This window comes from Trifolium pratense, linkage group LG2 (genome assembly GCF_020283565.1).
Source record: "Trifolium pratense cultivar HEN17-A07 linkage group LG2, ARS_RC_1.1, whole genome shotgun sequence".
Lineage (NCBI taxonomy): Eukaryota > Viridiplantae > Streptophyta > Magnoliopsida > Fabales > Fabaceae > Trifolium > Trifolium pratense.
Window position 1 is genome coordinate 5,495,281 of NC_060060.1, and position 12,317 is coordinate 5,507,597.

Here is a 12,317-nt window from a genome sequence, read left to right on the forward strand (position 1 = left end):
TAAAATAAATGGGACCTATCAGTATTTATTGTTCCTTATCATGTGCCATGTATGCACAAGTTAACATTGCCCTAACAAAAATTACAGATATTAAAAAAAATTATTTGAGTAATAAATTTATCTGTCTAATTATCAAAAAATATATATATAAAATATATGTAATTATTACTAAAATATAGCTTATAGTAATTTGCCAATTGAGTACTCGAAATCTTAGCATTGCTCATGTCAAATATATCTAGCAAATTTTCAACATAATTTTTTTCAAATTGGTAAAAAAAAAAAAAACAGATAAACTAGTTTATAGGAGATGAGTTTATAATGAATAAGCTAGCTAATTGAATTTGTAGTGTTTAGTACAATTAGCGTTTGAACTATTTTGTACGTATGAAATGCCATAAAAAATATAAGTTTTAATTAATATTTAAATTTTTTTAAATAAGATGATAGAAAAAATAAATTGAAAGAAAAATTAATAAGTTATCTGAAAAATTAATAAATTATAAACTCTTTTTAAAAAAAGTTTACAGGACAGACTTTTTTTATCATATAAATTTATAAACTACTAGTATAAGCTATGAGCTCAAAATTTACTCTTTACTAAACACGGCCATAATTTTCCACACCAAATTAATGTGAATGTTCATCCAAAAAAAACCTAGTAACATCTAAGTCTTTGACTTTCAGTTCATTTATGCTATATAGTGACGTAAAATATAGGAACTCTAATTGATTTCGAAATATATATTAAGTTAAAAGATGAGACTATTTAAGAATGCCCTTCAAAAATTCAAAAACAACATGGCCTAGTATTCAAACCAATCTAAAAGTGAAATTGCAAATCGAATTAATCCAAATCAAAAACTGCAAAAAACCGCATTTAGTATGAACCACACGGACCATTTTTTTTAAACTGTCCGATTTGGTTTGGTTTGCGATTTTCATTTCAAAAAACCGAACCAAACCAAACCACAATACTTAACTTAACTCTATCGACTAGTAGCAATCAACATATTACCTAGTCCAACCTAGCAAGCCCAACACAAATTGAGTCTATAAAACAGTAGGTTGTCAAAACATATCGATTTCACGCGAACTGTTGGTATTAAAAATAAGTTATTATGTATGCAATTTCTGTATATGAATAATATATCATGTAAACAATAAAATAAATTAAAATTTTCTATGTTATTTTATAACAAGTTGATAATATTTTCATATTTTTTATATCGCGATAAATTGTACAAACCGAACCAATTCTAACCGCATTGGTTTGAATGACTTTTTAAAAATCAACCGAACCAAATCGAATCACATGAATTTTTATCTCGCAATTAGAATAATTTTTATGCTCAAAATCGAATCAAACCGCACCGCCATCACCCCTAACATAACTTAATAATTTACTCCAAAGTCAATTCTACTAAAATAAATTTCAGAAAATCGATTTTGTCTCTTCCCAAAATGAAATTCAAAATAAATTTTCATGGCATAAAATAAAACCAAACACATGCATAGTAATTTAATTTCCACTCTCCTATAGAGCGAGTGGAACTAAAATAGTTTTTGTTTCTTACTCTTTTATCATCCCTTACCTCTTACTTTGGGAACTGCTTCCTTCCCACTTTCACAGTTTTTGGATTCTTTCCTTCCAACCCACAAAGATAAGAAATTTGTCCATTTTGTTTGGATCCATCACACACTTCCAACTCAATACATTTCACACTTCACTTTTCTCTTTCTCTTCAAACATCACCACTTAGCTTCAAAACCTGAAAAAGAAGAACTTGAGAAGAAATTAAAACACCCCAAATGGTGTTTCACTTAGGTGAGTTAAGTTCAAGATATTTTCTCAAAAACCCAAAATAGAAAAAAGAAAAAAATTTGATTTTTTTTATTTTTTCAAATCCATCACTATTTTCATTTTTTTCATTTTGAAGTGAGTTTTAAGCCAATAGATATGTTAGAGTAAACATCCTAGTACTGTACTTTGTTTTATTTGTCTGAAATTTGTAAAAAAGTTTAGATTTTTTTTTTTATTAGTACTTTTGTTGTTGTTGTAAGATGTGACTTATTAGGATCTTGTTTGGTTGGTTGAAACTTGAAAGAGAATATTTTTGTTGTTTGATTTGTTATATGTCAGAAACTATGTATCCTAAGTTGTTATTTGAACATACCCATTTGAGAATGTCTTTGATTAATCATCAAATCTATCAAAAAGATGGTTACTTTATGAATTTTCCACCACCACCATCACCATCATCACTATCATCACCAACACAATCTTCATCAAGTTCTTCAACAACACCAACACAACCATCTTCATCTTCTAGTACTAAAATTAGTCCAGCTGTTCTTTTCATCATAGTTGTTCTTGCAGTTCTGTTCTTCATATCTGGTTTACTTCATTTGCTTGTTAGATTTCTTATAAAGAATCCATCTTCATCTAATTCTACATCTAATAGACAACACCATAATGAAATTTCAACTTCTGATGCACTTCAAAGACAGTTACAACAGCTTTTTCATTTACATGATTCTGGTTTAGATCAAGCTTTCATTGATGCACTACCTGTTTTTCAATTCAAGGAAATTGTTGGTTTGAATGAGCCTTTTGATTGTGCTGTTTGTTTGTGTGAGTTTACTGAGAAAGATAAGTTAAGATTGTTACCTATGTGTAGCCATGCTTTTCATATAAGTTGTATAGATACTTGGCTACTTTCGAATTCAACTTGTCCTCTTTGTAGAGGAACACTTCAAACTCATGGATTTTCGATAGAAAATCCGATATTCGATTTCGATGATATTAGAGAAGATGGCGAGTTTCCTTGTAATGGAGAGAATGGATTTGGTAATAGACAAAAAGAAATTGTAGTTGATGAAGTTGTCGATAAAGGGGTTTTGCCAGTTCGACTGGGGAAATTCAAGAAGATGAATGCGGAAGTTGGTAGAGAGAACGAAGAAGTAGGTGAAACGAGTAGTAGTAATTTGGATGCAAGAAGATGTTTTTCAATGGGATCTTATCAATATGTGGTTGGGAATTCGGAGTTAAGGGTAGCCTTAAGTCATGATAGTAGAACTCATAACGATGATATAAGGGTTAACAAAGGAATGGAAAATGTTAAGAATCTTTGTGTAGAGAGTGATTTGGAAGCAAAGAAGATTAGTAATGTTAGTAAAGGTGAAAGTTTTTCGATTTCTAAGATTTGGTTGTGGCCAAGGAAAGGAAAATTTTCTTCGAGTTCTTTAGAAGCTCATAATGGGATGGCATTGCCATCTTATCTTAACAAAGATTTGCAGCATCATGGAATGAGGGAAACAGATGGTGTATGAAACATTGAAAGGTATATCTATCTATATATTAACTTTGTTTCTTCATTCACTTGAATATTTATTTCAATCCATTGATTGAAGATGCTTCATTTTGCATTAGAGTTCCAATAGAATTTGGTGTGCTAATTTTGATGTATTATTAGAGATAAAATATAAGAAATACAGTTCCTTTCTTTGTTAAAAAAGATCTTCTGACTCCATGATATGATGAAATTGGATTTTGTGATTGTAAATTTTATCTGATCTTATATAGTTATGCATATAGTGCAAACCATGGTTATATTAGTATCGATACATGTGAGAGATGCTTATCGGTTTGATGCAAAATTAAATCCAATCGATATGAATCTCTAGTGTGTATCTATTTTAACATTTGATTGACCACGATGAATCCTGATTTGCGCTACAATTAATCACGACCCGAACTTAGTGTAGTCAACCACTTGTTTTTGTTAACTTTGTAGTATAGTTAGTCACTTTTCTTGACATTTGATTTACGACTGTGATCTTAAATTAGTTTGAAGTTCGTATATAATATACTATCATATAGTTTTGCTATGTCAATTGTTTTTACTTCAACGTTCCATATTCATATTAGTAACATGTATCTTTACGATTCTACATAGATTTATCAACTTCCTAGTCCAATCAACTGCACCTATTACTCATAATGTATGTTTGGATTGACATTCAATCTAGTAAAATCACTGTGACGCTGTTATTTGTGAAGCTCCAAAGTACTTGAATGTTTGGATTGACGGTGAATTCAGCAAAATCACAGTAACACCGTGAATTTGGGAAGCTCCTAACATATAGTTTTCGCCAAGATCATGGTTGTTCAGTGTGATTCTGTCAATCTCAACGTCAATCCAAACATACAAATAACAATGATTACATTAGATAGTTCCAATGTAGTTGGTTGAATTTGGTTTGGAGCCTAAACTCTTTCAAAGCAAGACTTGTCTCTTTCTATGTCAATGTTATCTTGCTATCACTGTGTCTAGTTGTTGTCTACTAGACCATGGTGAGTGACAATTGCATTTGCTTTATAAAGTTTTTAGTTTTTTTTTTCTCTTTTTTTTAATTATTATTATTCCACATACACTTTTTAGGAGAGTGTGAATACAAACTTTTTATGCTGAATAATATCTTTTAGTTTTTGGACAGTTGGGCAATGATGGTGGGGCCCACAACAGTTGGTGTGATTGAACTTAGAAGAATCTATATTTTTCTTTTTGATTGATTTTGATTCAAAAATTTGGTTGTAGATGCTTTTTTATGGGGCCACTTTAATCTTCCCATCTGTCCATGTTGAAATTAAAGACAAATTTCTTTAATATCAATCATAATTACAATCAATTAATAATCCCAAAATTGACTTAGGGGAGGGGGTATTTGTTCAAGAAGAATATGATCTAAAATTTGCACTTTTAAGATTACTTAACTTGCAAACTAATTATCATAGCTGTTTTGGGTTTTCTAGATTAGTGATCTTTGACAGAGTTATTTTTTTAAAAAATTTTCATTTGGTGTAACAAGATCACTCATCTATAGTTAGTTTTATGATATTAGTGTATGTTTGGTTATGCGTTAAATCAATGTTTCTTGTGTGTCAATGCACTTTGAATGCGATTTTATTGAAGCAAAAAATTCATGTTTTACTTCGTTTGTCTCAGGGTGGCACCGTGATTTTAAGATTTTTTCTCGAACACGCTTCAATCTAGGCTTTTTGTATTAACTTTTTGATTTCTAGAGTAATTGAGCTGGACAAATCTGAGTTCGATTATATGGTAAGTAATTTATTGTCAAGAATTGTTACTCAAAAACTCAAATTCGGGTTCTCTTGAATGATTTGACGTTAAGAGGATTATGTTAACCACTTGAGTCTAATGACTTAGTTACTTTGATTTGGGTTTGATGTAAGTAAATAATAATAGTTTTTCTTTTTATACAATATTAGTATTTATTAAACCTTATAAAAGGTAGGAGTATTAACATAAAGGGGAAAAGATACATGAAAATGAAAATATAACACACAATAAGCAAATTGGATTAATTCAAATGAGATGGAATCTTTTTGTAATTATAATTAGTAAGGCCTTTTTTGTTTTGGTTGCACATTGTGGTGGCATCTTTGTTCTTTTATCTTAATTTTAACATGTGAAGAGGTGGTTAGGTACTAGAATCTATTGATAGCATGTTAGTACTAACTTCCATAAGAGTAGTGACAAAATTTATTTAAAAAAGAATCCAAGAGTTTAGTACTCTCATTTATGTAATGATAATGTCTTCAATCTCAATGTATTCAATTAAATTGAACATTAAGTCAGCAACACTATACCCTAGAAAAACTAATAAAGAAAGAAATAAGGAATGTACTAATATTTTGCATGCACTCGGTTACCAACAAAACATAGAGATATACATATATATCCGGGTTTGAACTCTGGTACTCTCACTTATTCACCTTAAAACGTGAAATTAAACATAGATATCATTATCACTAATTCTTGATCAACACTCTGATCACCGTTAATCACTACTTCACCACCACTTTGACTACCATCGATTACCACTTGATTGACTTCATAAGACTTTACGCATTGTCGACTGACCCTACAAACCAACATGAGTCTTTTCAGTGTCATGTCCTCACCTTACACTTTCCGGAAAATTTCTCAGAAGGTCACCCATCCAAAGACTACTTCAAGTCAAGCACGCTTAACTGTGGAGTTCTTCTCGAATGAGCTACCGAAAAGAAGATGCATCTTGTTGGTATAGGTAGTACCAAACAATTCTTATATGCCTTCCTTCAACCATGCAGTTCCATACTTGCACGGTCTTAGGATCCCTGTCATTCCGATGTGATTCATTTTTTGCCTAGAAGCTGTCAGGAGCTGCTAATTTGCATGCCTTATGCACCGACAACCACTCCCCGTCCTCGTCAGACCCGAGCGTTACAATACCAATGTTCTAATTCTGGTCTCTGTATATTACATATAACATACCTATCTATTTTTTGCTTTCTTCATATTTGCCATTACTAAAGTTTTGGGAACATAAATGCAATGATGTGATATTTGGTGAGTCCAATAATTTAATATATATCATAAAATTCTTCAAAACTATAGTAATGGAGAGGAGAGGAGAGGAGAAATGGAGAATAAAAATGAAGAGGATCATAACTCCTATGCTCATGAAAGACAATAAAATTATGAGATATTTTGTGTCCATTTATACTTTTCCATGTTATAAAAATAAGAAATTTTTGAAAAAGATCGTCCGGTACTTAAATAGCGAACAAGAGTATTTTTGTAAATTCGTATGACTTGTGAGAAAATGAGTAGGGTAGGAAAAAAATTATAGTGGGTTTGTATTTGTTGTTGGTTGGGCCCAAAGCTCTGCAGGTCAGTGCACAATTGTGCATGCTACTGGAAATTTTTTTTTTCTACCCCTACATTTATCACTTCACCCCAACAATTAGAATTGAAATGACAAATATGCCCTCATATATAAGGTAAAACTGTAAAAAAAATTATTTTCTACACTACTCAGAGAAAGTGTGCCGGTGTGTCTTAGGAGTAAAAGAGAGAGTAAATGAAAAAATACATACCGGTACACTTTTTCAAAGTGTGTCGGTTTGAAATATTTACCGGTACTCTTTTTTCCAAGTTTGCTGGTATGAATATTCATACCGGAACACTCACATAAAAGTGTTCCGGTATTAATATTCATACCGGAAAACTTAAAAAAAAGAGTACCGGTAAAGATTCGGCACACTTTGAAAAAGTGTACCGGTTTATGTTTCTTTTAAATTTGCCTACCGGAACACTTTCTCAAAGTGTGCCGGTATTATCAGTAATTTTCTCCACATATCCACAAGCAAGCCAGCTTCTTTGCAAACTGATTGCCTTTATTTGTTGTTCCAACAAACCTGGCATGTTAAACTTACATTTTTTAATATACCAGTTCTTCAGTTCAATTTCCAAATTGCAATTGTTAGGATTTGTTGAAGTTAAGGAAAAGTTACAGGAGTTTGAATTATGAAACCATTCATTCACCTGCCATTGAGAATAATACGATGATGTGTTCTACCTATTTTACCTTAGTTATTTATTAACTTTAATATTAATAGGTAACTGGAATGTTTATGGGCAATTGCATGTCTGGAAAATGCAGGATGTTGGTTGAGTCGGTACTTACCAGACATGGATGCATTTTTGTTTGCAAATTTTCTGTTGATTTGTTGTATATTTAGATTTGTTTCCTTCACTTTTCTGTTATCATGTGTCAAGCCAAATTATCTGATCATCAGAACTAATTTTGTATGCACGGGAACACTTTTATAATACCGGAACACTTTTCAAAAGTGTTCTGGTAACAATCCATATCTTTTTTCAAACCGATTAACATACCGGAACAGTGTTACCAGTTTACTGAAAAAAGTTATAATACCAAAAATTAAAAAATATACTGAAATTTTTTTTGAAGGAAAAATATACTGAAATTTGATAAGGGTAGAATTGGAATATTGGAAAATATGTTGGGGTACAGGAATAATTGTTGGGGTAGGAAACAAAAATTTCTGTGTATGGTTATTTTCTTGGGCCATCTTTAGTTATTCTTGGTCAATCAATGCTTGCTAGGATGGTTTCTCTCCCCACCCCTAGTTTATCTTTTTGCGCAAAATATACATAAAATTTTGGAAAATGTTTTTCAGAGTTTTTTCCGGTACAAATTTTGGTAAAATTTACACACAAAAAAATAAAAAATTCTATGCAAAAAGAGAAATTTTGGGGTTAGAAGAGAAATCATCACTTGCTAGCTAGGATATATTTTGGGCCACTAATAATCTATGGGAGCAACTTTCTCCATATCCCATTTCTTAAAATAATAAATATTTTAGTTTAAATTGGATAATTGGTCCTTTAACTTTGTTAGAAGTCTCACATTGGTTAGAGATATTGCATAGATAGCCTTTATAATAGTAATGCAAATTTCAACTCTTAAGCTAGTTTTTGTGGTTGAGTATAGGCCTCTCAAATTCTAATATGGTATCAGAGTCTATCCTATCTATTTGTTGTTTATTGTGGAGACCTCTCATATTTGGGCCACCCGTTGTTGTTGATTCCACGTTCCAGCTTGTTCAATCCTGGACGTGAAGGGGTGTGTTAGAAGTCTCACATTGACTAGAGATATGACATAGATAGCTTTTATGATAGTAGTGCAAACTTCAACTGTCAAGTTAGCTTTTGTGGTTGAATATAGGCCTCTCAAATCTAATAAACTTATTAATTTCATATTAATCCCTTAAATAATTAACATTATAAATTAATCCCTTAACTTTAATTATTTTTGAGATATTGATCATTTCCGCTAGTTACCCCAAAATAGTTGGTATGTTGAAAAGAGCTGATTCTGATGTAGAATGGAGGATGTACAATGTTTTTTAGTGGGGACCAAACGATATTTTCAAGGCATTTAGTGAATCACAAAAGGAATTATTCCATCTACATATATATATATCCTTTTGTTGTTTGGACTCTTTCATTTGGTTCTATAAGTTCACTTTGCATTAATATCCCACTAAGGTAGTTCATTCAAACGTAGCCACCTATTTGAAAATCAAAATTTATTAACTTTGCACAAAACTATACTCCTTTCATTTTTACTTGTTGATTTTAAAGTTTAATGTAAAATTTTACTTGTTCTTTATTGTTTTGTCAGTAATATCTTTAAATATTTATTGCACGAACCATGCTCGCGCCATGATACGATTCATTCGTATCAGTTTTTACTACACCTCAATTACATACTAATTTGAGCGTCATCACCGAAGTAATCTGATTCCTTCTCGTTTGGAGCAAAAAGATAAACTACTGAAAGCTAAGTGAGTACTTAAATTATGTAGGTCGAGGATGATCTATTAAACTTGCACTCGAAAAAGTTTTAGAAGGTGTATGAACTTTTATTATTATCATAACAGAGTAACAACTAATATAAATATAAAAACAATGATATTAACCACACAAAAATTGAATAGAGTAAAGTAATGTACACTACAAAATGTTCTCTTTTTCACTTTTTTAAAAAAGGAAATGCTGATGAGTCTACAAAAATTGAAGTACATATAATTGATCAAAGTAAAGATATTGTCTCTCCCTTAGCTGCAATGTGCAGTTTGCATACATAATAATTTCGATTGTAGATTTGAATTTAATAGACATTAGACACCACGGTTGTCAATTGTCACATCTTGCAAGGGAAAAATTTTCTAACAAAAAAATAAAGGGTAAAATTGGAAGAAAAAAAATTATTTGTAGGGGGTAGAGGTATAATTGTAGGGATGGGAAAAAAAATTTCCTTGCAAGGAGCAAAAGCCCATGTGTTCCATCTATTTTAAAAAAAAAAAAACCTTATGTTCTAATTGAGGGGCCTAGATTTTTTTTTTCAATATAATGTGTCACAATTTAATGGTTTTATCTTTTTCAAACTATCGATTTAATTTTGTTCGGGGACAAGCAAATTAAGCACCTCATTTTTTAACTAGGCATTCATATTTTATGATAGTACCCAGAGTTTTGATTTTATTTCTCTTTATATTAATTTTAGTGTTGTCAAATGGTTTAATTGGACTTGCTCATGTCCAATGGACACCCAATTAATTGAAAGAGAAAATGTAAAAGTGAATCGGAAAATGATTTCTCTTCACTCAACTGATTTTTTTTTTTCATATGCAAAAAATGAATCGGAAATCAAACTCTTGTTCACATGTTTAAGGATCCAAATCTCTTGTCAATTAAATTAATCCATTATTGGTTACACCTCTAAATTTTACATCATCAAATTTCTTAGTCAAGCGAATATAGTAGTTTGCTAGGTCAAATTATTTTACCTAATAATTTCTTCGCAACCCATTCTTCCACCCTTTCTATAAGAACCACAATTTTGCCACCCACTGTATTAGTTTTTTTTTATTTATTGGAAATGTGTTTTTCATACCTTAAAAATGAGTTCCACATAAAACAGTAAAGTTGACATAATTTTGTCTAACACAGTATAAACAATTAAATGTTCAGCGTTAGAAAGTGAGTGTTTCTGACATTGGCACTGCTCAAGAAGTACTATTACATGGATCATGAACATGCAATTAACAATTAACTCATTTTGACATTATTGCTTAGGTGATTTAATGATTATTTCATTAGCGTTGAAAAGATGAAAAAAGATAGGAAAATGCTAAACAGTGCCCCCGGGGCATTGTTTAAGAAACCAAATATAGTAATATCATATTGAAGTTTGTGCAGTCAACGTCTCGAAAGTCTAAAAAGTATTATTTTCAATTTTAAAATTTCCTTTTTTGGTTTCAATGGAGGGGAAAAAACTCACATTTTTTTAGGGGGAAAAAACTCATTGAAGAGTATAGAGAATATATCTTGGCATATTGAGTGCAAGAAACAAATTAAAAATAAAATAATAGGGACTGCAAGAAAATTAGAAACCTGAGACATAAGCAATTTAAATAAGAAAAAACAAATTTCCACAAGGAAACAAATTCTTTTTAATTGTTTGTGAAAAAGACAATTATATTTCCATCTTTTTGGGCTGAAAACAGTTCTATTGTTGTGACATACCACCTAATAATATTCAGAAAAGTGACAATAAGATAATGCCAAACCAACATGTGTGTGTAATATCACGACCCCAATCAATCATTCTCTTTTATGAAATTAAAGCCATATTTATTTATGTTTAGAAAATACATTATTTTTCGTCAAAAAATTGATTTAATTTATATATTCGACAATTAATATATTTTTTCTACATACAGCCAATTTATTTTTTCTACATACAGTCAATCAGATCATTTTATGATATTATTTTATTACTTTACTTCCTAAAAATATTTTTGTAACTATAGTACAAAAATATTTTATAGTGACAATGTATAAAAAATAATCTCTATAGAAAGTTCCTAGTTACTGTAAACAAATAAATGGAGAATTCCTAGTATCATACATTAATATTTTTCTCTATCTTGCATCGATGCATTATCCTTTCATTCTAAACTTTTGTTGAAAAAAATATTTTCACATAAAATAAAATTAGACTAAATTGCACATTTAATCCCCTAACTTTCACAAATTTACAATTTTGATTCCTTGACTTTTATAATAGCACTTATGGTATATGGCCCCCTAACTTTAGCTCATTTTGTAAAGGAATGACTCAAACTGGTTTTGATCAAGTTAACGCAAACGAGGCAAGTGACTGATCACATGTCACGTCAATATGTATGGCCACGTGGACGACAAGTCACATGCCACGTTAGTAGATATGGCAATTCATGCTGACGTGTCATGTTAGTCACTTGCCGCGTGTGCACTAACTTGATCAAAATCAGTTGTGGTTGCCCTTTTGCAAAATAGACTAAAGTTAGGAGGCCAAAAATATTATTGTGAAAGTTATACAGGGTCAAAAGGGCAATTTAGTCATACAATTAAGAAAACAAATCTTTGCTTAGTTGAATAGGAAATTAAAAAAGAAAATTATTATTGATTTAGTATTCAAATTCTAATAGATTAAAATAAATAATAGAAACTACAAAATATTGGGGAACATTCACCAAAACCCAATCAAACTACACTTCAGCCCAAATGCGTATACTAACAATTCAAAATACAACAAAAGTGGTTGAATAAAAACAGAAGTAAGTGCATCTCTTTTTCTCTCATCTCCTAAGTTCTAACCCTAGCCGTCACCTTTTTTATTCTTCTTAGTTTATCAAAGAGGGGTGATTTCAGGTCAAATCTTGACCTAAAATCACCCCTCCAAATTGTTTTTTCTTTCCCGTTATTAAATAAGTGTGATTTTTCACATATTTGTTTGGTTTTGTGTTATTTGTTATCCCGTCCTTGTGCGGTGTATTCTGTTGTGCCGTCTCTGTGCGGTGTATTTTGTTTTCCCGTCTTTGTGCGGTGTTC

At 30.9% G+C, this 12,317-nt stretch overlaps 1 protein-coding gene across 3 annotated transcripts; it reads left to right on the top strand.

The window, feature by feature from the left end:
• Window positions 1-1,525: 1,525 nt before the first annotated feature.
• LOC123906535 (RING-H2 finger protein ATL46-like) lies at window positions 1,526-5,309 on the top strand. Of its 3 annotated transcripts, none has more exons than XM_045956464.1 (2): window positions 1,526-3,344; window positions 5,010-5,309. In XM_045956464.1, the coding sequence occupies exon 1, from the start codon at window positions 2,137-2,139 to the stop codon at window positions 3,331-3,333; it is 1,197 nt and encodes a 398-aa protein (XP_045812420.1). In that variant the 5' UTR covers window positions 1,526-2,136; the 3' UTR covers window positions 3,334-3,344; window positions 5,010-5,309. The 3 variants fall into 3 exon arrangements, with proteins under 3 accessions (XP_045812420.1, XP_045812422.1, XP_045812421.1); XM_045956466.1 differs by lacking the exon at window positions 5,010-5,309 and adding an exon at window positions 4,501-4,902; XM_045956465.1 differs by lacking the exon at window positions 5,010-5,309 and adding an exon at window positions 4,490-4,804.
• Window positions 5,310-12,317: the final 7,008 nt, after the last annotated feature.

Excerpts from the sequence above, each read along its gene's own strand:
- LOC123906535 (XM_045956464.1), top strand. The coding sequence starts at position 2,137 with ATGTCAGAAACTATGTATCCTAAGTTGTTATTTGAACATACCCATTTG.